Below are 26,899 nucleotides of genomic sequence, written 5' to 3'. Positions count from 1 at the left end.
GAAGGTGTTTGCACTCCTCGGTGGCGTATTGCGCATTAATTTCAGCTGCTGTAGCAAATTTGGCAGCGTAATGTGCCTTAAATGACTTGGGGCACAGCAAACTAAAACTCTCCAAGTGGAGCAGGCAGGTGAGGAATGGCAGTGCTGGTTCCATAATGCTAATTCAGGGGCCCGTTTGGCTCATGCTGGTATGGCTGTCATTAGAAGGGACTAAGCACCAACCCTCTGGAATAAGGTCCCTGTTTTGTATTCAACAGAACTGCTAGTCAGTATTGAAAATACTTGCCTGATAGTGTTTTGTCAGCAGCAGAGTCAGTCTTCTGGAAGGGAGTTGAGAAGTACCAGCAGTAGCTGCTCTGTGCAATTTAATAGGAGCAATGCCAAGAAGTCTCTTCATTTGAAAGCTTGATGGTCATGCTGGCAGAACTGGTTGGGCAGGATAAACATCGGATGGTTCTTTCCCTAAGAGGAAAAGCTTTTACTTTTAGTCATTCATAATGTGTTTCCTCATTTTCTGTTTCACAGAGACGCAGAGACTTCCTCCAGTTGATGCTCGATGCCCGCAGTTCAGCGAGCTCTGTTGCACTGGAACATTTTGACTTAGTCAACAAAGCAGATACTTCCATTCAGGACCCTGATCCTTGTGGTGATGAAGCTCTGCCTAAAAAGCTTCAGGTGACATTAACTGAAGATGAGATAGTAGGCCAAGCCTTCCTTTTCCTGATTGCTGGGTATGAGACCACCACCAGTGCACTCTCCTTTGCCACCTACCTGTTAGCCACCAACCCAGAGTGCCAGGAGAAGCTGCTGCAAGAGGTGGATGAGTTCTCTGAAAAACATGTGAGTATATTTGGTGGCTTCATACTTTTATATGAAGCATGAGAAACTGGTGAGCACTGAGACTAGCATGTCCTCCTTCAAAGGTGAAGCCAAGACTCCTTGTTGCCAGTATTAGCATTCATAAAGTTGCGTTCACCCAAACTGAAAAGCTTACACCTTTGAAATCAAGTGGAGTCAGGGGTGCAGAGATTTAGGTTACAATAATATTTAATTAGACTATGGTTCTACTTTCTATTAATATATCATAACTTTGCACTGTAGTGTCTAGAGTCTACATCCTGTTTTAAGTACAAGAAGCTACTCATTAAACAAGAAAAAATGGATCGTACAGTATTAAATGTCACCATCTTGTCTAACAGAATATGGATACTGGTCTGTTGCAAACTAATCACTAGGTAGCATGTATTTCAAAGCTTTCTGAGGCCAGGTAGCATCTGGTCATTATTTCTAGTGTCGCACATCTCAAGCCTATATTCTTTCCAAGGAAATAATTTACCCATTATCTGTTTATTCCTAAAACCATTTGGGTTACAGATCCTTGAAAACAGCAGCCCTGCCCCAGTCTGATCTCAGACCACCTTTGAGTCAGGCTGGGCAGAATCTGTCCTCTCCTTTTCCTCTTGGGCCACGGTTCCATCTGCCACGATGGCATCTCAGTTTAGCAAATTCATTGTTCCATGGGTTTTGGCCAGTTGCTAAGAAATGATCAAAGCTTGATCCAGATTGATCTGTGATATTCTGTCAGTCATGGTTCTTCAGTGAGGTGCTAAGCACCTTTCTTGAGCAGGGCAGCTCTGCAATACCATTTGGTAACCTTGTCTTGGGTGAGGTTCTTCATATAACAGAATGGAGTAGCTACTAGCTTCAGAATATCTTTATTTTTTTGCTGTTATTTTAACATTCATCCTTACTGCTTTATCAACAGAGGTTTTTTTCACGCCGTTAGCTCTATTTTTTTAATGGAAAATTGCCTGTGTTTTGTAATTTTGGCTGTGAGTTGAGCACAGTGAAGTTTTGAAAGGAGTAGCAGTCCATCTTTGCTGATGTTATAGTTTGTCTATGGATGATTTTCTGCAAAGCAAGGTATGGTATCTCTTTACAATATGAATTTTTGCAGCTGAAAAAGATAGCCAGTTGTTCAAGCTGTTGTAGCCAATTCCTGTCATAGACTTGAGTGTCCTGGTGGAGATGATGACCCCACTTGTTCTGATCATTTGCCAAGGTTTCCTGTTAGCCAGGATCAATTCCAAATGCCTTCATGTCTCGCTTGCATGCTGCATCTTTATAGCGAAGTTTGGGGCGTCCAGTTGTTCTTGTTCCCTCCAATTATTCCCCATATAGCTTGTCCTTGGGTATACGTCCATCTTCCAATCTACTCAGATGGCCTAGCTGGTGCAGTCTGAGTAGGGTTGTCACACTCGGTAAATTTGCCCTTTGAAGAACCTCTGCGTTGGTAACTTTATCTTACCATTTGATGTTGAGTATGTGTCATAAACAGTGCAGGTGGAAGCTGCACCTTTTCTCTTGATGTGCAGAAGTTGTCCATGTTTCCATACCATACATGAGAGTGCTGAGTATGTAAATTTTGTACACTGGGATTTTGGTCTTGATGATAAGCTTTGAGCTGTTCCATGCTTTTTTACTTAGTCTGCTGAAAGTGGTGGCAGCCTTTCCAGTGTGACCATTAAGTTCTTCATCCAGTGAGAGGTTCGTGGTCACTGTAGAACCTAGGTAGCTGAACTTTTGAACTAGGTCTAGCTGATTCTTGGTAAGGGTGATTGGTGGTTCTTGTGGAACTCCCTGTTTTCTTTATGCTGATAGTGAAAGCAAATGCCTGACAAACTCTTGAAAGGCAGTCCATGAGTTCTTGTAGCAGGTTTTTGTTGTGGGCTATAAAGGCAGCATCATCAGTGACTAGAAGCTCCCTGATCAGCACCTTTCTAACTTCAGTCTTTGCCTTGAGTCCTGACAGATTAAAGAGTTTCCAGCCAATCTTGTGTGAAGGTGCAGTCCACATGCCGTGTCTTTAAACGCTCAGGTTAGGAGTACCGAGAAAATTCCAAAGACGGCAGGGACAAGAACATATATCCCTGCTTCACTATGCTTTTCATCTCAAAGCTGTCCGAAGACAACCGATCAAACTGAACAGTTGCTTTCATGTTGTCATGGAAGGAGTGTATAAAACTTAACAGGATTGGTGGGCATCCTATCTTTTCTAGGACTACAAAAAGGCCTGCTCTAATGACCATGAATGACGTGTGTTCCCGGAGGTGGGGTGGGGCATGGCGACTGCCCACAGGCAGCAGTGGCAGTGGTGGGGGTGAGTGAGGACCTTCCTCAGGCAGCCATGGTAGTTGGGGGGTGGTGAGCACTGACTGGCAGTTGGCGACTGCCCACAGATGCTGTCAGCAGCAGCCAGTGGCAACTGGGGACTGCCCACAGATGCCGCCAGCAACATTGGTGGCACTTCTGTCAGGGAGTGCATCGCCAATCTCAGCGGGTGAACGTGTACCCGTGTACACCCCCTACGCATCGCCAATGCTACTGACGGTGTCAAATGCTTTCATTAGATCCATGAAGGCAATGTACAATAGTTGGTTTTGCTCTCTCCACTTTTCTTGAAGTTGATGCAGGGAAATATCATTTCTCTGGTTGATCTTCAGGCCCTGAATCCGCACTGAGAATCAAGGTAGACATGACTTGCCAGCTGTTGTAGATGGAGCAAGAAGACCCTTGCAAAAGCTTTTTCTGCTATACTTAGTAGCGAGACACCTTATATTTTTATACAAAGTGATGGTGTTTGCATCACACATGTTTTGGGGTACCTGTCACCCTCTTTCAGGCATTTGAGTAGCAGTTGATGAAGATATGGTAGTTGGCATTTTTCCACACACTTGAGAATTTCCACTGGGATGCCACTTTTTCCACTTGATAATGCCTTGCTTAGCTTTTCTACAGTGGGCTCTACATCTAACTCTAGCATGATCTGTAGAGTTGGTATTTGGTCCAGTGATTCGCTTTTGGTGATATTTCTTTCTTGTGATATTATATTATATTCACTGAAACAGAGTACACCAGTCAGTCTGATAGTCCTGAATTCTCTGCTCTTTTTGTTAATTATTACAAAAGTGTGCAGCACCCTGAATCTGTTTTTGAAATTATTTATATTTGTTTTCTATCGTTTTTTTTTAATAGGTCATAGGGCTTATAGGAAAAAAAATAACACAAGAGAGGGTGTTCTCATAGTATTTCAGATAACCAATTTGCATGCTAAAATCTTTATCGGAGTCTGATTTTTTTTTTCCTGAAAATGTCTGATTTTTCACTGGCATGCAAACTCTAGTTTTAGGGGGGTGCCAAAATATTCCAATTTTACTTAGCTTTATTCATGCAAAAATAATGGCCAGGATCAAACTGTCACGAAAACTTGCTTTTATCTATCCATTATATTCAAATGTACCCACAATAGCAATTCTGCCTTTAAGCAGGTAAATAATATGTTCCTAGGATTTTGAAAGACTCCTTTTGTTCTAAGGTTGTGAAGTAAGTGAAAGCAGAGAAATATAGGCATTCAGCAGCCTGATCCATGAGGCTCTTTCTTGGCAAAATCACACATTTTATGCTTATGGTCTTGACCAGGCTCAATACAGTAAAACTATTGATATCTTACGGTCTAATTAAAAGGCTCAGATTTATAATCTTAGGGTATTATTAGCACTATTGCATTCCAACCAGAGCATATTAACCTGTTTCATTCATATATGTAGGGCCAAATTCTGTGTTCCCACCCAATTGATGAATTCAGTTAACCTCAGTGTGTGTTGCAAAGGTATGACTGACAACACTTTTGGACCTGTAGCATATATAACTTGGCTTATATTCTTAGTGCATTAGCAACCAGAAATCCCAGTCAAAATTGTTGTCTTATTATGGTACATATTATACAGAGAAGAATAATATCCAGGGGCTATCCAAAGGCTGGGGAAAAGGACGTAGTAAAATATATACACTCGTGTGCCTGTGTTTGTGTAACTGTTATCATTAATTGCTTGGTTAGTTGTAGGCATTGTGTTATTCACTGGTGTCTGTCTCTTCTCTGAGCTATTATTGTTATTAGGTTCAAGGCAAGTTCTTAACTTTTTATTTCTGTAACAAATTAGTTTTCTTTATTGTTCCAGCTTCTGGGGTAGTTAGGGGAAGTTGTGTAGCTGGAACATTAACGATGGAGCATGATGATAAGAGGCAGGTGGGAAATTTGAGCGCATGTTAACTGGGTGATTTAACAACTTAATAAATAGTTGGATCATTTGACAATCATAAACATAATGTTGGCCTTGTCTCAGTTATCTAATGGACACTAGCCTGGCCACCAAACTGAGCCATTGTGTGTAATATATGTGCAGTGGCCTGTTGCCCTTCTGAAAGCATTTCCTTTGTGACTTTGCTGAATTTCAGTTTTAGTTATGATGGATATCATACCACCACACATACAGGGAAGAAGAAGAACAAAACTAAAGCAATTCATCTGCTCACTTTAATAACAAGAAATCCATGTTTCCAATCTGTATGCCCTCTCATAAGGTTTCTTATTACTATTACCAAAGTTAATCTTTTGTGTTAGGGGAGCCTGGATGTAGGAATCTACCTCAGTATCAGGAAGAAGATGCTGCAATTCAGCTTAGTTAGCAGAGTTATTAACTGCCTAAAAATAGAAGAAAATGTGCATAAATGGGTTCAAAAAGTGGTGAGGGAAAGGAGCTGTTTAGGTATAGGAAAGTAAAGATATTCTGTTCGGCATTATGCACGGGGGGAATAAGATTTGAAAGCTCACTGTTGTCCATTTAGTCACCAAAACTTGATTCTGTTACAGCAATAGAACAATGAAGAGTATGCTAGCTTGTTTCTGACCTTTAGACCAGGTACTTTACAGGCTGAGGATCACAGGAGAAGAATTTTAGTAGGACAGAATGTGGAAAATCATGGTGCTGGCCAGGTTGTGCATTAGTGGTAGATAAGCGAAGCCTGTGTTTATTTGCAGATGTAGAAGTATTAAACACAGTGTTCTCCCCAGCCAGAATTATATTTGGGTAAATGCAGTACGCTTCTTAAATTACCCCAGGAATTTTGCTTGCCTTGTACAGTATATTTCATTACCCTATACTGTAGTGAAGAGTTGCAGGATGATCTTAAAACATCTGCTGCATTGCATCCCAGGGATGGCAGCTTGTGAGTGATGGACAAAATGATTGATATATGTATAAGATTAGTTTCTACAGAGAGAAGTAGTTAGCTGTGTTAGTCTGAAGTCAGGCAGAAGTCAGGGCAGACTAAACCTTATAGACTAACAAAATCAAAGAAGGGAAGGAAAGAAGGAAAGAGAGAGTTTTCCTGAGATCAAGCTCACTTTATAAGGTGCTGTGAAAGTACATGCATAAAGCAATATATAAAATGGAAAGAGTGATTTGAATACAAAAGGCAGGGAGGAGAGGGAAACGAGAGGCAAACTGGTATGCAACAAACTCATAGGAACAAATGGGTCACAAAAGCTAATGCAGGTAATGAGATAAGAATCCATAGTTCCTGTTTAAATCATGTTTAACACAATCCAGTCTGGGCATAATTCTTGTTCTGTAATTTGGCTTAGGTTGGCTTTTAAAGTTTTCCTGCCTAAGAACAACCATCCTGAGATTGGCCATGGAATGTCCAGGGAAGTTAAAGTGCTCAGACGTAGACCTTTGTGTCTTGTTGGGGCCGATGTCAAATCAGTTTTCGTTCATTCTTACATGTAGCAATTGCCCTGCCTGCCCAGTGTAGACAGCAGACGAGCACTGTAAGCAGGTGATGACATATATGACACTGGTAGATTTGCAGGTGAATGAAATGTGAATTGGTAGATTTGCAGATGAATTTTATATGCTGTGTAGATTATAATCAGCCACATCAAAGCAGAGTCCCTGTGGAAAATTCAGGGTCCAAAGATGGAACACTGCTCTTTAAGAATAGTTCTACCATTGATGCACAGTGGAAGAAGCACTTTCAAGAGCTCCTGAACTGTCAAAGACAATACCATCAAAGCCATTCTGCAACACCCCGTTAAGGACTACCTGGCACATCCACCAACTTATCAAGAGGCCTTGAAAGCCATTAAGGAGCTGAAGAACAAAGCATGTGGTCCTGATGGAAATTTATAGGCTAGGTGGGGAAAAAAAAACTCTCTCATCAGCTACACATCTTATCATGTGGCATCCACTTGAGTGAAAGAATGAAATAAATGACAGGGTCAAACCCAATCTTCCTGAAATGGAGAGTAAGAGGCATGCAGAACCCTGACTCAAAGCACAGTGATTTTCTTCCAGCTTGACTTTTATTTTAATGAGAGTAAAGCTGGCATAAAGAAAAGCCCATATCTCCTTGATGACTCCAAGGTTCAGGGTTTGAAGAGTCCCTATTGCAGCTCCATTGTCCTGCTGGCACGGGACAATGAAGAGATTTCCATAACCTCAAGACTGCAGTAAGCCTTGTGCAGCAACTTGCAGGCCCAGATAGAGAGACTTTCCTCAGAAAACAGTGCATGCAGTGGGTCAGGATTATACCCTTAACTTCCAGTGTTCTCCTTGCTCAGTTGATGAAGGGTTTCTTACTTGCTGTTTTTGGCTGTTACTTCAGTTTTTGAGCTGACAGCTCCAGAGTGGTGGGTTTATTTCACTACTAGTCAACCCTAGGGAGCCTGCATCCAAGATATATTCAGGGAGGTGTCGCCTCCGTATGAAATAGCCCTTCTCAGTAGTCCAGCTTCTGGTGCCACATGTAAAAGGTGTGGACAGTGTTTTCATATTCCCTGGAGATGGATGAACACAGTATAGTCAGTGCAAGGTTTCTATTACTAAACACTGCATCATCCCATGAGCCAGGCAAACAATCTTTAGCAGGGTTCCTGTATGTAGAGTACCTGGTGTAGGTTTGGGCATAAGGTGATTATTAATCATCATGGTCCAGGAGAATGAGAAGAAATTTAAGAAGTTTAAGCTCCAGATTTTTAATCCAGGCTTTCTAAGTGACTGTTTCTATAGCTTTTATCAAGTCATTCAGTCTCTCTGCGTCAGCTTTCCAATCTGTGACATGGGGACAGTAGTATTCAAAGGCTTTTGTGAAGATTAAGTTTGAAAAGTGCCGAGAATATTTAAAGGTCCATGTGGAGGCAGTGTGGACACCAGACCGGGACTCTGGAGACATGAGTTTCCTGCTCTGCCACTGGTCCGTTGAATAAGTTTGAGCAAGTCCCTTTTCCTCTTTGAACTTATGTTCTCTCCATTCCCCTTATAAAATTGACTTGTTTTAAAAGAACTTTGAGATCCACACTGATGAGAAAAGGGCTATATAGGAGTGAGTGAGCTGGTCATTGTCTTTTTCTTCTTATTCATATTTAAAATTTTGAGTGCTAATAATGATTAACTCTTATATAGCACTTTTTATCTGTATTATTATCACCCATTCCTCGGGACAGTTATAAAGTAGTTGCAGTAGTAGTAATTTCTGTCTGCCAGCCCAAATACCTCCCCCAACTATAAAAATACAACTCCGAATATCATTTCTTTCACTAAACCAGTTCTGACACTATGATTTGGCCTTCGTAATAACTTCATAGGTGCCTTGGGGGAATGTAGCATGTGTCCTGAAAAGCCATAATGCAACTCCACAAACATATGCTGTTAGTCCATTGGATAGAAGGCATTCACAATTGCTGTGGGGCTTGGTGCTGGGTGTGTGCCTCACTTTGATATACAGGAGGTTAATGCAGCTGAAATAAAAACAATTAAAAGATAACTAAATATGAGCTTTTGGGGGCAGGGCACCTGAATCTGCATGTCTTTAAAAAAAGAAGAAGAAGAAGAAGAAGAAAGAAACAGTTTCTGTAAGGACCACAGATCTGGGCAGCAGAATGGGTCAGATCCTTAAGTAGCATAAATGAGCATGAGACCCTTGGCTTCAGTACAGCTGTGATGACTTGACCAGCTGAGATTCTGTCTTTGCCTTTGTGCAAGTCAGAAAGGAAGGCAGAAAATCTTATAGGGGCTACATTGGTTTCCCATTTCAAGCATTAGGTAACCTTATAGGTTTGTTATGGACCATACCAACATTTCATAGATTTCATAGACATTAGGGCTGGAAGGGACCTCGGGAGATCATCGAGTCCAGCCCCCTGCCCAAAGGGCAGGAAGTCAGCTGGGGTCATAGGTTCCCAGCAAGATAAGCATCCAATTTACTCTTGAAGGTGTTCAATGTAGGCGCTTGAACCACCTCCGCTGGCAGACTGTTCCAGACCTTGGGGGCTCGGACAGTAAAGAAATTCTTCCTTATGTCCAGCCTGAAACGGTCTTGCAGGAGTTTGTGACCGTTCGACCTCGTCATCCCATGGGGCGCTCTGGTGAACAAACGTTCCCCCAGATCCTGGTGGTCACCCCTGATAAACTTATAGGTGGCCATCAGATCACCCCTGAGCCTACGCTTTTCCAGGCTAAAGAGTCCCATGGCTCTCAGCCTGTCATCGTAAGATCTGTTTTCCTGACCTCTGATCATGCGCGTGGCTCTCCTCTGGACTCTCTCAAGCTTCTCCACATCCTTTTTGAATTGTGGAGCCCAAAACTGGACGCAGTACTCCAGCTGCGGCCTCACCAAGGCCGAGTACAAGGGGAGAATGACGTCCCGGGATTTGCTCGAGAAGCATCTATGGATGCATGCCAGCATTTTGGTCGCTTTACTAGCCGCAGCATCGCATTGCAGGCTCATGTTCATCTTGTGGTCAACGATGACCCCCAAGTCTTTTCCTTCTGTAGTGCTAACCAACGTAGCACTGCCGAGCCTATAAGGGTGCTGCAGGTTTTTCCTCCCAAGGTGGAGAACCTTGCATTTTTCGGTGTTAGACACCATGAGGTTCTCATCTGCCCATTTCCTGAGCTTGTCCAGGTCAGCCTGGATCACCCGCCTATCTTCTGGCGTGGATGCTTTGCCCCAAAGTTTGGTGTCATCGGCGAACTTGGCCAGTCCACTCCTGACTCCAATGTCCACATCGTTAATGAATATGTTGAACAGTATGGGTCCCAGGACAGAGCCTTGAGGGACCCCACCGGTCACAGGGCACCACGATGAGTGACTGCCATCAATCACAACCCTCTGGGTCCGACCACGAAGCCAATTTCCCAGCCAGCGGATCGTGGTGGAGCCAAAGCCACAACTGGGCAGTTTGGCCAAGAGGTGATCATGGGATACCAGATCAAAAGCTTTTTTGAAGTCAAGATATATGACATCAATCTCTTCTCCCTTGTCCAGGTGATAGGTCACCTGGTCATAGAAGGAAATGAGACTGGTCAAACAAGACCTACCCGCAACAAACCCATGCTGGCTGATCCTTAGAATGTTAGCCTGGGCCAGTCCCTCAAGGATGGCCTCCTTACTAAACTTTTCTAAGATCTTCCCCAGGATAGAAGTCAGGCTAATGGGCCTGTAGTTAGCCGGATCCACTCTCCTCCCTTTCTTGAAGATCGGCACCACGTTGGCCTTCTTCCAGTCTTCAGGCACTACACCAGAGCGCCAGGAGTTTTCAAAGATCCGTGCCAGGGGCTGGGCTATGACACTCGACAGCTCCTTGAGTACCCTGGGGTGCAGGTTGTCAGGGCCAGCTGACTTGAAGGTATCCAGCTTCTCAAGGTGTTCCTTCACGAGGTCAGCATTTATGGAGGGTAGGGGATCCCCCTCACCCAGATTTCCCTGTCCCATAGCAGGCATGGGCATCCCGTGTGACTGATGAAAGACTGACTCAAAGTACCTATTTAATAGGTTGGCTTTTTCCTGGGCGTCAGTTGTCAGTTGCCCCATCTGGTTTAGCAGGGGTCCAACATTGCCCTTGCTTTTCCTCCGGCTCCCCACATATCTGAAAAAGGACTTTTTGTTGTCCTTGATGCCTGAAGCTAGTTGGAGTTCAGTTGCAGCCTTGGCTTTCCTGGTTTGCTCCCTGCAGGACCGGACCAGCGCGGAGTAATCCTCCTTGGAGGTGAATCCCGTCCTCCATCCTTTGTAGGCTTTCCTTTTTAGCCACAGTAGGTCCGCTAGGTCTCTGGAGAGCCAGGGGGGCTGCTGTGCCTTCTTGGTGCCTTTCCTCCGTGTTGGAATACATTTAGCTTGTGCACTGAGGATCGCTTCCTTGAGAAGCAACCACTCTTCTTGAACTCCCAACTCCCTGGGGTCATGGTCCCTGAGGGCCTGACCGACTGTCCTCTTGAGCTTGTCAAAGTCGGCTTTTCTGAAGTCAAGGACTTCTGTGTTGCTGACTGACTTGCCAGCTTTACGGCGGATGGTGAAGGTGATCAGCTCGTGGTCGCCGTCACCCAACTTCCCATCAATCACTAGGTCGCCGATTAGTGATTCTAACATTGTTAGAAGCTTTATAATAACAAGGGGATATTTCAGTTCTCATAAGCAGTATGAGCAGGAATCCACACCTGTTTCCCTGTGCGTCAGAAATTATCCCTGGTTCCCCCCTGCATAAATATTAGATTATTTTTTTAAAAGAACTGTCTGGAAGGGATGTTCTTCAGGCATACTAAATGTTGCCATTGACTATCTGGTTGAAGAAAAAAGGCATTTTGGGTTTTTTGTCAAATTAGCAAAGGTATAACAGTGCTATCATACTTGTTACCACAAACCTATCTCATTTCCTGATGTGTATTTTGTGCCAGCTTCTGCATCTTATTCTGCTCCATTTATAGCACTCCTGATGGGCAAAAGGCAGCAAAAACAGCCATGTATTCTGTGCTTGGTGTGAGAGAGTCCCCAGGATGCCTGTCTTACTCTGTATCTTAGTACTTGTATGGTACCTCAACACCATAATATCTGACCACTTCATAATCATAATCATAAATGGATTTTTATCTTCACAGTATTCAGAGATGGAAGACTGAAGTACAGGGTAGGTAAAGTGACTTGTGCAATGCCACACAACTAGTCTCTGGATACATAAAATGGCATACTGTATCTCCTGAGTCCCAGTCCAGTGGCCAATCCTTTCTGTTAGCCTAGATCCACTGTAACTGAAACCTGCACTGAGTCAAGACGTTCTATAGATCTGGACCCAGTATCAGAGTTCTGCAGCCATCTCCTTTGGAATTTGGTCCTTGATGCCTAAAGCAAAAGTTGTCATTATTATGCATCAAAAGAACACTATACAATTGTTCTTATCCCTTAAACAAGTGCAAAGTATTTCCTCCTTTTGGACATGATTTATAATCAGTAAATTCTCAGTCTGAATGCTATTTACCCACTTCAGATGACTTCAGGAAAAAGTGATTGCAATTCTTGGTGGTCAGCATTAGGAACTCAAATTAGTAATTTGAGCTGAATATGAGGCAAATGTTATGCTCTTGTTGCAAAAAAGGCCAACAGCATACTGGGTTGCAGTAACAGGAGTGTGACTTGCAGATCAATGATTTTTCTGTTCTGTTCAGCCTCATGAGCTCTTCAAAAGGACTGCATCCAGTTTTGAGCTCCATGCTTTAAGAAAGATGTCAATAGATTAGAAAAATCTAAAGAGATTATTTTTTGAGGCTATAGGGGACAGAACAAGAAGCAGCAGCTTCAAATGACAGCAGGGGAAATTTAGATGGGAGATTAGAAAAAACTTTTGTACTATGAGGGTGGTTAAACATTGGAACAGGCAAAATGTTGCAGGAAGTTGTAAAATCTCCATCTTTGGGTGGTTTAAGAACAGATTAAACAGCTGCTTGGCTGGGGTGGTTTAGTCGGGGATGATCCTGCCTGGAGCAGGAGATTGGATTAAATGACCTCCTGAGGCTCCTTCCAGCCCTAGGTTCCTATGCTTTTCTGAACTCCTCCTAAGGATCTAACATGGGGAATCTCTTGTGGTCTCCAAGAATCAAACCCAGGCATACTGCTCTTCCAGTATACTCTACACAAGGGGTGTCACAAATATGGACTGTGTGTTAGATCTGGCCAGTGAAATCCTAGGACCCCCAACGATCTCTGACTGACCACGTGTAGCAAAGCTTTCTCTCGTGCGTGGATGACCTCTACCTGACTCAAGAAGTCTATGGGCCAACGAGAGGCAAAGCGCTGCTCGACCTGGTACTGGCTACGGGGGACGACCTAATCGGCGACCTAGTGATTGATGGGAAGCTGGGTGACAGTGACCACGAGCTGATCACCTTCACCATCCTCCGTAAAGCTGGCAAGTCAGTCAGCAACACAGAAGTCCTTGACTTCAGAAAAGCCGACTTTGACAAGCTCAAGAGGCTTGTCGGTCAGGCCCTCAGGGACCGTGACCCCAGGGAGAGGGGAGTTCAAGAAGAGCGGTTGCTTCTCAAGGAAGCGATCCTCAATGCACAAGCTAAATGTATTCCAACACGGAGGAAAGGCAGCAAGAAGGCACAGCAGCCCTCCTGGCTCTCTAGGGACCTAGCGGACCTCCTGCGGCTAAAAAGGAAAGCCTACAAAGGATGGAGGACGGGATTCACCTCCAAGGAGGATTATTCTGCACTGGTCCGGTCCTGCAGGGAGCAAACCAGGAAAGCCAAGGCTGCAACTGAACTCCAACTAGCTTCAGGCATCAAGGACAACAAAAAGTCCTTTTTCAGATATGTGGGGAGCCGGAGGAAAAGCAAGGGCAATGTTGGACCCCTGCTAAACCAGATGGGGCAACTGACAACTGACGCCCAGGAAAAAGCCAACCTATTAAATAGGTACTTTGCGTCAGTCTTTCATCAGTCACACAGGATGCCCATGCCTGCTATGGGACAGGGAGATCCTGGTGAGGGGGATCCCCTACCCTCCATAAATGCTGACCTCGTGAAGGAACACCTTGAGAAGCTGGATACCTTCAAGTCAGCCGGCCCTGACAATCTGCACCCCAGGGTACTCAAGGAGCTGGCGAGCGTCGTAGCCCAGCCCCTGGCACGGATCTTTGAAAACTCCTGGCGCTCTGGTGTAGTGCCCAAAGACTGGAAGAAGGCCAATGTGGTGCCTATCTTCAAGAAGGGGAGGAGAGTGGATCCGGCTAACTACAGGCCCATTAGCCTGACTTCTATCCTGGGGAAGATCTTAGAAAAGTTTATTAAGGAGGCCATCCTTGAGGGACTGGACCAGGCTAACATCCTAAGGGATAGCCAGCACGGGTTTGTTGCGGGTAGGTCTTGTTTGACCAATCTCATTTCCTTCTATGACCAGGTGACCTATCACCTGGACAAGGGAGAAGAGATTGATGTCATATATCTTGACTTCAAAAAAGCCTTTGATCTGGTATCCCACGATCACCTCTTGGCCAAACTGCCCAGTTGTGGCCTTGGCTCCACCACGATCCGCTGGCTGGGAAACTGGCTCCGTGGTTGGACCCAGAGGGTTGTAATCGATGGCAGTCACTCATCGTGGTGCCCTGTGACCAGTGGGGTCCCTCAAGGCTCTGTCCTGGGACCCATCCTGTTCAACATCTTCATTAATGATGTGGACATTGGAGTCAGGAGTGGACTGGCCAAGTTCGCCGATGACACCAAACTTTGGGGCAAAGCATCCACGCCAGAAGATAGGCGGGTGATCCAGGCTGACCTGGACAGGCTCAGCAAATGGGCGGACGAGAACCTGATGGTGTTTAACACCGAAAAATGCAAGGTTCTCCACCTTGGGAGGAAAAACCTGCAGCTTCTTTATAGGCTCGGCAGTGCTACGTTGGATAGCACTACAGAAGAAAGAGACTTGGGGGTCATCATTGACCACAAGATGAACATGAGCCTGCAATGCGATGCTGCGGCTAGTAAAGCGACCAAAACACTGGCGTGCATCCATAGATGCTTCTCGAGCAAATCCCGGGACGTCATTCTCCCCTTGTACTCGGCCTTGGTGAGGCCGCAGCTGGAGTACCGTGTCCAGTTTTGGGCTCCACAATTCAAAAAGGATGTGGAGAAGCTTGAGAGAGTCCAGAGGAGAGCCACGCGCATGATCAGAGGTCAGGAAAACAGATCTTACGATGACAGGCTGAGAGCCATGGGACTCTTTAGCCTGGAAAAGCGCAGGCTCAGGGGTGATCTGATGGCCACCTATAAGTTTATCAGGGGTGACCACCAGGATCTGGGGGAACATTTGTTCACCAGAGCGCCCCACGGGATGACGAGGTCAAACGGTCACAAACTCCTGCAAGACCATTTCAGGCTGGACATAAAGAAGAATTTCTTTACTGTCCGAGCCCCCAAGGTCTGGAACAGTCTGCCAGCGGAGGTGGTTCAAGCACCTACATTGAACACCTTCAAGAGTAAATTGGATGCTTATCTTGCTGGGATCCTATGACCCCAGCTGACTTCCTGCCCTTTGGGAGGGGGTTGGACTCGACGATCTCCCGAGGTCCCTTCCAGCCCTAAAAAAAAAAGAAAAAAAAGCACATGCTGGTCCTGGCCCTGTGTGCTGCATTTGGAGCTTGTCTGGCATGCTGGTCCTGCACACTAGATCTGCAGCAGGATCAGGCCCACAAACTGGCTTTTGGTGCTAGAGCCAGCACACAGACCTTGTCTACTGGCATGGTCACTGCATGTAGCGTGTGAGCCTAGATGGGTCCTGCATGCTGGTTTAGGGGCCAGTCTGGATTGGGCCCTCAGGCAGGCCCCACACACTGGAGCCAGCGCACAGGGCAGTCTGATACGGATACCTCATGCACCATGTGCCCCATGCTAGCTCTAAGCATGAGCCTTGGACTGGTGCCAGTGTACACTGCACGTAACTGCACTGCATAGGGCTTGTCCAGGGCATACGCCGCATGAGGTACCTGCACCAGGCTTATCCTGTTTAGCAGGCCCGATCTGTTCTACCTCATCTGGTGCATGGGAACAGATGTTTGAAACCGCTGCTCTACATTGACTTGATTTTCTCTTTCTTTTAGGATAGGGAGACATAACAAATGTATCATTATCAAATGATACCAATACAAGCTGCTAGGCTGCAGCTGTTATATATGCACCATTGTGTGGTGATGCCAGTATAGCAAAACCACTTCAGCTTTAACCGTGTTTTACCTAGGCTCCAGATCCAGGTGTTTCAGTTCACAGGATCATGTAGATATAACAGTTACAGTCCAACAGCTGCTGCATGCTTCTGAGTGGCAGTTTCCACTTCCCTTTTAAAGCAGTTAAAATGCATTCATGTCCATACCCGTAGTCTGCTGTCCTAATGCAAGGCAAAATTCCTCCCCAGAAGTATTAACAAGAACAGTTTTTGATTGTTTCTCTCCCTTTCCTGCTATTTGTTGGAAAAGTTGGTGTTTAAGGTTATCTTTAAAGGGTGAGGAATGTCAATATGCAAGCTAAAGGCTTATTTTGACTTGCAGACTCCTCTGATACAGTTGTTCAGGTGGCAGTAAATTGTCAGCTGACAAACGGTGTGTCTGCTATTTGCTACATAAAAGAAGAATCAACTCTGTGCTCTGTGCTGGCTCCCTGTGGGTGTCTCAGCTGAACCTGTTTCTCATGTGTCTCTAGGTGGTCCCTGACAGCGGTAAGCATAATTTCTCTCAAAACAGCTTTTGAATAACTTCCAGCATTCATTTTTACCACATCTACTTCATGCTTTGCAGAAATCTTCCTCCACTTTACATCAGCAGCATCCTCACTAACCACATCTCATTCTTCATCCTTGCCTGCCATCACTGGAAGTCTGTACCCCAAAACTCTTGGTGGCACCCTGGTACTTCCACAAAAGATTCTGGCTCAGTGGCATATCTTTCAGTTAAAAATACATAGGTAGCAGTCTCTCACAACTGTTTATGGCAGTTAATTATATTATATTAAAACCCCAAAACCCTTTTCCATATTGATAGCCTATCATGCTGTACAAGCATGAATTTTGAATAATTCTGTATTGACAACCTTATAATATATGAAGACATATTACATACAAAATGTTGAGGAAAAGTAATAGTATCAATATTTATCTGAATCCAAGATGAATATATGCTTGAATCAGTATTTATCTGGATTCAAGATGACTTTGAATTTAAGATGACCCCCAAAATTAGATTATGTTCATGGAAAATGATATATTTTTTATAATTTTCCATGTAAAGAATCCAGCTGTTGGAGGTTTGTCTTAACTTCATCCCTTTCACTGCTGCCACAGGGAAAGCCATGGCATGGGAGCAAACAATGGAGAGGCAAGTGGCAGGGGAAGCAGGAAGCCTGACCCTAAACTCCTTGCCCCCATGCTACTTGCCCCCCTCTCCTCTGCTCTTTGCTAAGCCAAAGGGCAGTGGGGGAATCAGCCCAGAGCCAGAAAGTAGCCTGAGACCCAGCACACAGCCAGAAACAGTGAGGGAAACAGTGCTGGGTCTCGCCACTCTCTTACTCCAGGCTGATTACCCAAGGTTTAGGCCCTGTCACAAGAAAAGTAATCTCAAACTTTATGTGCCTGAACAGGTGCTCCCTGGTTGGGTGTGTTTAAGAGGATGGGGTAGCACTGGGGTAATAAATAAAAGAAGCCACAGGCATGGCAAAGAAGTCAGTTTATCCAGGAAAAAAAGACTGGGAGGGCAGCAGCAACAATATGCCTAGCTGGCAAGAGATAGAGGCCTATGAACCAGGATAAAGCTGTAGCAGAACTGGGCTCCAGGGATGGCCGTGATGTCCCTTGGTGGCCATGCAGCTCCAGGATACCCTCCCTTTTCCTCTTTCCTGCCACTCCTTGATAGAATTATCTTACTGAAAAAAGGGAGGCTGCCCCAGCATCCCAGAGTAAGCCCTCATCTGTTTATGGCCAGCAGGTCCATCCCATGCCCAGCTGACCCCAGTCCTGTTCTTCAAGGGAGAGAGGGGATTGAGCCAAACCACCTGGAAGAAGCACCTGGCAGAGGACTTAGTGTTGTCAAAATGGACTTACACACGGGGCCCATTGTCCTAGGTATGTGCCTAGATAATGGGAGTCAGCCTTGCTCCAAATGCTCATAGTCTTCCTGTAATAGATGAGCCTGACAAAGGGAGACAGGAGGTGAAAATTATGTCTAGGTTACAGAAGAAGAAGAGAGAGATGTGACCTGGTGTATGTCATACAGAGAGTCCATACCAGATTCAGGAAATGAACCAAGATCTTCTGAGTCACAGTTCTGTAACTATAAAAACAACCTTGCTTCTGTTGTAACCTATAAATACTAAAGGAAATTTCAAGTCTCAGGATTTTAGTTGTTACCTAAAGAAAAATCACTTTTATGCCATTAAAAATTTGCTTTGCTATTGCCCTAGCACATCAAACCAAAAATGTTGACCTTTCTGTGTTTAAATTTCATTTAATGTTCTTCATTGGTGTTGAATTGTGCCAGCTCAAAATTACTACACACCATCATTTCATTTATGAAATGGTACAGCTTAATTGTTGCTATAAATTTGCTCTGTATGGCCAGCTGTAAATTAGCTGCGATCTGGACTAGATTGATACATAGCCACTCTTTTGCAGATCATGACCCTACCATTGTAATTCATGAAGTATTTTGCACATAAACTAGGCTTTTCTTTAATTCCATAATTTCTAAACTGTGGCCAGATCCTTACGTGGTACAAATTGGCTTAGTTCCATTAACTTCACTGGTGTTATGTGGACGTGCAACATCTGTACCATTTAGTGCTTAGCTCCCTTGTTGCTATTTTAGCTTTTGATTAATAACTAAATCTATTGATTAATCAACTGATTGACGTGATATTTTTGTCTCATTACAAAGAAGTCTTTGCCAACTCACAGTTCTTCCCTTTCATGAACTTACCAGAGACCAGTTTATATTTTTATAGCATCATTTTGCCTAATCCTACATTTTAAACTGTTTACACAGTGAATCTCTGTAGTGGTGCTAGTTGAGTGTGAGTTAAACGAGAGGTGAAAGTCACAGAGCTGACACCATCAGGGAATTACCCCCAGCAATGTGCATGCATTTGGTGTCTTTTTTTTTTTACCAGTGTCTCAGGGTATGTGTGTTACGCTTGGATTGACCTAACTGGGTTAAGTCAATCTAAATTGCAGATTGCGTGTACGTACGGGGAATTTAGATCAGATAAAAAATGGCCAGCCCATTCTAACTTAGTTCACCTGATGAGGTGCACTACGTAAAATTGGGTACAGATTAGTCTGATCTACCAAACATATACATATTCAGAGTGCAGTCCCTGGGCTAGGGAAGCCCAGCTGCTTGCCCCAGCACTTTTCCAATCTTTCCTCCCACCAACCCCCTACCTTGGCTGGGATATTTTTAGCCCCACCCCTCCATCCTCTACAACACCGTCGCTTTCCCCACAACCCAATCCTACCAAAAGCCTGTAGATCCACCAACCGCTCCTGCAGACCCAATTTCCCCTCCAGATCTTGCCTGCATCTCTTGCAACCCAGCTTAGATCATGTTCCTGGCATGGCTCCCAGCACTGGCAAATGTGTGCAGAAACGGGACTTGTTCCATGATCACACAGCTTAAAGAAAGCTGTATATAATCCATAATCCAAACTTTACATAAGACTACTGTCACCCCTGACACAACACAGTAACCTACCATGGATAAAGCAGAAGAACAATGGTGGCCAATGTCCTACTTCTATGAAATGCTGTCAATATATGTTCAAGAGATCCTGGGTAGAGGGCCATGCCCCCTACAACCCAAAGTCTGTACCTATCTGACCATGGGGTAAAATACCTTCCTGATCCCAATTATGGTGATAAGTCTGAGCAAAGGTAACCTTGAGCAGAGGGGCAAGAACCTCTAGCCAGGAGCTCCAGCTTTCATCTGAGCAGGAGCATTGGCACACCTCAGTCAACGTCCCCAGCCTTGGCTGTATCCAACACCCAATGCCTCTGAGGAAGGCATAAAACACCCTGACATGTAGCAGAAAGGAGGGGGCAGGGCAGAGACAAGGACACTCAGCAAAACCCAGCAGCATGGGAAATAGCCATAGTAGAATATAGGGATAACTACCGCTGGATTATCCCCAACCACTGGCTGTCCAACCTGTTCTTAAACACCTCCAGTGATGGAGAGTCCACAACTTCCCTACTAAGTCTATTCCACTGCCTCACTATTCTAACAGTGAAGAAGTTTTTCCAGATATCCGATCTGAACGTACTTTGCTGCAACTTCAAGCCATTGGTCCATGTGCTCGTTTCTGAAGCAAGAGAAAAATGGTGCTTTCCCTCTTCTTTATGGCAGCCCTTCAGGTATTTGGAAATTATCATGTCCTTTCTTAAGCATCTTTTCCATAGGCTGAACATGCCTAGCTCCTTCAGCCTCTCCTCATATGACATCCAGATTGTTAATAAACACATTGAACAGCACCAAACCCAGGACAACCCCCTGTGGGACTCCACTCAAAATGTCCTGCCATTCTGACATGGACCCGTTAATTAGTACCCTTTGCTTGTAGCTATTGAGCCAGCAAATGCAAGCATCAAATTTAGGCACGATTAGTTAAAGTGTATTAATGCATGTGTAGATGCAACCTGGCACTAAAGTTAGTGTATAGACATCTGCCAAAAATTGCTTAATGCACAGTAAATTTAGTCGTGCTTAAATGCACATGTAGACATGCCCTAAGTATTGTAATTCGGCCCAGCCCTGCAGTATGGGTGCTGTTGGTTGTGATGAACGATAAGTAAGTGAAAAGGGAAGAGCACTGCCCAAGGGAACAGCAGATTAGTTGTATTTTGTATATGCAAATGGAAATAGGAGGTCAGAGAAACCTAAGATGTTTGGTCTCATGGTATTCAAGGACAAGAGTGGGAGAACACAGTACAGTGCCTTTCAAGAACCAGACCATATCCCAAGAGCTCAGTATTAACTGGCAAAAGACTTTGGTGGGGTAATATGCATCTTTTGAGGAGTGTTAGATACCAGGGCTGTGCATAGCAGGTAATATTCGATTCAACAGCCATGTCGAATATTAAACCGGGTCCTGCTTCGATTTGCCGTCTGCTTCGAGTCGAAGCTCAGTCGAACATTCGAGCTGCTTCGACTTCCCCATAGGCTATAATGGGGAAGGTTGAAGCAGGCTATAACTTTGGCATTTCTTGTCTGATCTTGATGAAACTTGCGGGAATGGTAGCTCCTGTGGAGCCCACAAAGCCTGCCAACTTTCAACAAGATAATTTAGGGGGTTGGGAGTAAAAGAACCCCAAATTCTTGAGAGAAAACCCCCTGTGACTTCTGTGTGGAAAGCCACAGGGAGCCCAAAACTGCAGGCTTGCAAGCCCCTGAGGAGCCCACAAAGCCTGCCAACTTTCATGGTGATAGGTACAGGGGTTTGGGGAAACTGCACCTTAGGCTGCTGACAGACAAAACTCGTGATCCAGACGGAGTGAGGAGGGCGGCATTTGCTCTGTCTCCACCTGGCACCTGGGGACCCCCAGCAGTGGGAGGTTCACCTGGAGGAACACCAGCTGCTCCCCCAAACCAGGATCCAAGCAGGTGCGGTGGGGTGTCACAACATCCGCAGCTGTGCTGAACACCCTCTCGTTTGGCACTCTGGTCAGTGGACAAGACAGGTATTCCTGGGCAACTGCGGCCAAATCCAGCCACATCGAGCTGCAGGTTGCCCAGTAGGCCAAGGGGTCGCAGTCCAGGGGCTCCACAGGCTCGGCAAGATAAGCAGACACCACGGTGTGAGGGCTGTCTGCCTGATCCTGGGGTCTGGACCCCCTAAGGTTTGCCATGGCTGTAGCCCATATTGGCAGTGCCTGTGGTGGAGGGGAAGACTGGCTTGTGGATGGGGGGCTGCGTTCAGGCAGTGGATCCCTCTTTCCCACTTCCCCCTGCTTCCGCCAGTCTGCCTCCGTCACTGTCTTAATAAGTACCTCCCTCCAGTGACTCAGTGTCTCGCTGCCACATACGGTGCCCTTCACCCTTGGGTCCCAGATGGCGGCCAGCATATACATTGTGTTGGACCCCAAGGGTTCAAGCCTTTTCCTAAGGCCCTCCTTCAGCTGCCTCACCAGTGCCTGCACATCTGGTGAAAGCGGCCTGCCCCAGCCAAGAACATTGGCCCCCAGGAAGCTCTCCACTTGGCTGCGGAGCTCCTTCACTATGGGGACCACCTGGCTGAGGAAGGCATCAGCAGCACTGAGGGTCTCAATGGCCTCGAGGAAGAGCTTGAGGACCAGCAAGATCTGGGAGATGGCATCCCACTCAGCTTTGGTCAGGGGGCCGCTGATCCCAATCTCCCCAAGCCAGGCCAGCTCATGGATGGCCTTTTGTTGCTCCAGCCTCTTGAGTGTCAGGTATGTGGAGGTCCACCGAGTCTCCACATCCTGGATGATTCTGTGCTGTGGGACATTTAACTCTGCTTGTTTGTCCCGCAGCATCTTGCCCCCCTTGATGCTCCAGTGGAAGTAGCCTGCCACTTTCCTGCATCTGGAAACGAGCCTGCTGGTGTTGCTGGCGCCATTACTGGCAGCCCTGTCCCCCTCCAAGGCATCCCTCACAATCAGATGTAAATTGTGTGCCACACAGCGAATACCAGCAAAGTTGGCATCACGGACTGCCTTGACCATATTGACCCCATTGTTGGTGACCATGAAACCGTGGGTGAGCTCAGCTGCCCAACGCCCAGCCACCCCTGCAGCATGCGGTTCATGGCCCCCCTTATCTCTGCTGCTGTGTGGGACACATCCATCACCTTGGCGTGAAGGAGAGCCCACCGACAGCCTGACTGGCCACACCAGTGCCCTGTGAGGGAGAGGTATGCGTGATCTCCACCCCAGCTGCTCCAGATGTCCAAGGTGAAGTGTACAGTCACCTGCGGACTTGCCTTGTGCAGCTCCTCCTTCAAGTGCTCCCTGCATGCTTCGTATAGGGAGGGCACCACCGTCCTGCTGAAGGTGGTCCATGTGGGCACCTGGTAGGATGGAGCCAGCAGTGCCAGAAGCCGCCTGAACCCTGGCCGCTCAACACAGGTGAAGGGCTGGCCATCCACAGCAAGCATCTCCCCAATGGTCTGGGTGACCTTGCTTGCATTTGCAACTGGTCCCTTTTGCCCCCAGTGTTCCAGGGTGCCCTGCCTCTGCTGTGGGGGGACGGGGGCTGTGGAGCGAGTGGGGCAAAGGGGTGGTACCTGCGGAGATGATTCAGCATCCCCGAGGTGGTCATGCGCTTTGTTCCCTTGCCCCAGCTGATTTTGGCTTGGCAATGCACTCAGATAGCAAACGCGGGATCATCTGCCAGCTCATAATGATCCCAGACCATGCTAGTACTAGGCCTTTCCCTCTGGCGTGCGGGTGCATCTGCGGATGCTGCTGAACTCTCCCCCTCTTCAGCAGTCAGAGGCACGGCAAGAGAAAGAGTGGACTCAGCTGAGCCGCTTGCCTTCACCTGTATAGAGGCACCTTCTGAAGTGCTTTCTGGGAAACACCTCATGGCTTGAAAGGAAAAAACCTGAGGGGTGTCGAGCACAAACCTGAGTGATTCCCCCTCCTTCCCTTGCCAGGGCACTGAGATCCAGAGCCAGCACCAGCTCCTCTTCTGGCACTGGGAGGCTCAGCATAGGCAGTGACACAGGGGTGGAGTGTGCTCCTGTGCTGGTTGCAGTTATGGTGGGAGAGGTTGTAGCTGCTGTGTCTGGACATGAGAGTCTCAGGCACAGGCAGTGGCTCTGGTGGCACTGCTGCTCCCCTCTCTTTACTGCTTGTAGCAGCCTCATCCCTTGTAGCGGGAGGAAAGAGGCTGTGTTTGAATTTGTCGGGGGAGAAACTGCGGCTGTCCCGCTTGCAACTCCCCTTGCTCCCCTTTGTGCAGGCTGGCCAGTGTGGCCACCTGCCTTTCCACCCCGCTTCATAATGTGTTCCTTCGTCTGTAAACTGGAACCTCTCAGTGTGCTGTGCGCCGCGGATTAGATGTCTGGATGTTATGTAAATATGTTTGTGTGTGTAGATAATATATTGAGAAGCATTGGTGTGGTGGAAAGAATGAATGATATATAAAAAAAATATATATAAACTAAATTCCTGTATCTAGAATAGATCCTAGGCTACTACTAACCCTATCCAATATAAGCGTAAACTAATATGAAAAGTAGTTATAAAAGCACCAAGTTCTCAGAAATCCCTGTTGCTAGTGTTGCAAGCAGGGGATCTGTTGAAGATCAGGGCTTCCAGCCGTTGTGGTCCGACGCAGAGGTGCTGGAGAACACCAGCAGCTCAGAAACTGTCCCCAGGGCAGAAAGCAGGGAGCTGAAAAACTGCTGCCTTTTATGCATTTTGTCTGTCCCTCCCCCAGAGCACTGGGATTGGAAGGGACCTCAGAGAATGCTGACAGGTCACTGGCCAGCCACACGTCAGTCATGAAAGCACTCCTTTCCCCTCTCCCCCTCCCTCCCCTTACTTTCCCTTTTTTCCCCCCCACAGGGAATCCAGTGTAGGCAAGCCAAATATTTGACCCGCGCTGTCAAATATTCGACTTTCAGTATTTGATTCAACAGCTATTTGACCAGCTGCTCTTCAACTCGACTTTCACTTTTCAAGGTCGAATATGTCGAATATCTGCCGAATCGAATATTAAGTCGAAGCTTTGCACAGCCCTATTAGATACCACAGTAAGCTGTAGCAGTGAAGATGCTCTGGAAAAGGTAATCTGCACATAGATATAGTTATCAGAATCCTCAGAGGATGGACATGCTGCTTCAGGTGTGGCATTGCAGTCTACTCCAAGTGTTACCATCAGTCCCTCTGATGTCTTTGAAAGCCTGGGAATGAAAATAAAGAGGATCATTTGATACATGAGCCTCTCTTTTGACCAAGACAACGATGGGCTTTTTGAGACTTGAGAGAAATAGGTACCTCCCCTCTCAATAAAGACTATCCTTGAGCATAGGTGGAGAGGGAAGAATTCACACAACAAATATAAGCAGCAAGTTTTTCAGTTTGTGTGTGTATTTGAAAGGAAAAAAAGAAGTCTTTGAAAGTCCAACACAGAATGCTAAATTATGTATATGTCCAAGGTCTGAAAAGAGTTGATGAGAGCACATATCTAATTTGTTATAAAATATCAAATCCCTGGAAGCAAACCATGATGAAATTAAACTCGTCTTTAACATGGTTGTAGCTTTAAAAAATGATCCTAGTTGGCATGAGTGCTAGGTCGAAATGGATTTTTTCCTCCAGGTATGTACATAAATTTGGTAACATTAATAGAAAGCATCAAATACATTTATTTGTCAATAGTGTATAAAGTGAAGGCTGAATGACCCAGTGCCAGAAGGAATGGTAACTAGTTTGCATTTCATAATTATGTAAAGCAGTACTTGATGGAGTGAACTTCCTGTGACCTCCCCTTCTTTTTATCCCTTCCTCCCTACCCCAACTGCATCTGATGGCCCTTATGTATTTAAATATTTTTCATTTCTGACCATTTATTTGTGTAGTGGTAGTAATGAACAGCAAGAGGCTTTTGTATTGCTTGCATTGTTTCAGCTTAAGCTTCTTTTTGAATGCAGGATGAAAGAGACACTGTTTCCCTCTGTCTAGAAATGGAGCATTTTTGTGGGGGTTTTCCTGTGATACAGATTAATGTATCTTTATTAAAACTGACAAAAGATAATGGTGTTGCAAGAAGGCAAAGGCATGCAAAAAAATTTAATACTGTTTAATACCATTCAGTTTCACTCTGAGCAATAGTTTATAATAAGAGAGAATTGGACAATATAGAATACTTACAAGTTACCAACAACAAATAATGGTATAAATTTTCAGAAAGTTATTCGTGATTTGAGTGCCTTGTTTGGGGACACAAAATGGGGGATTTCTAGGGGTCTGTTTTTCAGTGTGTGCAGCTGTTTTCGAAGTTGGGCCTTCTAAGGTATCTCAAATTAAACAGTCAAAAATGGAGGCATCTGAAATAAGGGATCACTTTTCCAAAGACAAAGGTTAAAGTCCTAAAATCTCTCTGCCCAAGCTGGATGTATAGTAGTAGGATACACATAGCTCAGTAGCACCTGATAGATCTGTTACTATCCTATGAACCTGACATATCCGGAATGGATTAATGGTCTCTGTTCATTTCTTAGTGGAGAGTTGTCTGCTTGAACCTTAACAACTGCTGCTATATTCAGCAATATCAGTAGGGACCTCCTTACTGACATTACAGATTAAATGAGCTAGGAAACTAGGTTGCCATATCCTTCTTAGGCTACATCCACATGTGGTGTGAAAATTTGGTTCCCCAGGGACAACTAGGTGGCGCATCTTGTGTCGCCACTACTTGTCCCTGGGGGATGTCCATGCCACACACACTCTGGCACTTGGTAAGTTACCCCAGGGCTGGTAGGGGAGGCTGGGGCCAGCACTGTGCTGGCCCCAGCAGCTTTACCTTGGGTCCTGGGGGCCTCCTGAGACTGCAGCAGCAGTGATTCTGCCACACAGAGCCTGGCTGGCAGTGGCAGTGTGGCTCTGGGCAGCCCAACTCCGCTTTTGAGTATCACGTGCTGCTCGTGTGTGCTGCTCTGCTTTTTTTTCTCCTTGCAGCACAGAGAACAACTGAACACGCAGTATGTGGCACCGCAGACATGTCTGCCGCACCACATACTGCACAGCTGTGCTTGTCTGGATGCACCCTTAGAAGGTATTGCTTCCAGACTGCAGTTGAGGCACAGTACAAGGAATGTTGCACAATTGCTGTCGGTCTAGAATGTGTTCTGTGAACAGAAGAATTCCCTCTTCAGTATTTTCCAGCACTATCAAATCCACATTTTGAATATCCTACAAAACACTTACATGTTGTTCTACATGCATATAAAACTAGCTGTTTTGATGCGTAACTGGGACAAAAACTGAATATCAGCAATACTGTTGCTAATGAGAAAAAAAAAAGAGAAGCACAAATGTATTATTTTCCTTTATGTTGGATGTTGAACATCCCTTCAGGTCAGAAGAATGAATGAGTTAAAATTATTTTGACCTTCTTTGGCAGCAGTAATTTTGAATGAGTGAGCTTTAATGCCTTCTTCCTCTTCAACATTGTGTTTTGAATCCAAAGAAGCAAATTCTGTATAGTTGAAATAGTGCAGAG

At 45.6% G+C, this 26,899-nt stretch overlaps 1 protein-coding gene across 4 annotated transcripts in view; it reads left to right on the top strand.

Moving 5' to 3' along the window:
• TBXAS1 (thromboxane A synthase 1) overlaps positions 1 to 26,899 on the top strand; it is a 394,179-nt gene that overhangs the window by 275,141 nt on the left and 92,139 nt on the right. For all 4 annotated transcript variants that reach the window (XM_090043255.1, XM_090043254.1, XM_090043256.1 and 1 more), the window contains one exon: positions 526 to 840. In XM_090043255.1, the coding sequence (XP_089899381.1) occupies positions 526 to 840 (315 nt within the window). The remainder of the gene's footprint in view (positions 1 to 525; positions 841 to 26,899) is intronic.

This window comes from Crocodylus siamensis, chromosome 4 (assembly GCF_052110815.1).
Source record: "Crocodylus siamensis isolate JL-2025a chromosome 4, ASM5211081v1, whole genome shotgun sequence".
NCBI lineage: Eukaryota > Metazoa > Chordata > Crocodylia > Crocodylidae > Crocodylus > Crocodylus siamensis.
Note: the sequence above shows the minus strand (reverse complement) of the source record. Positions and strands in the feature narration are given on the sequence as shown.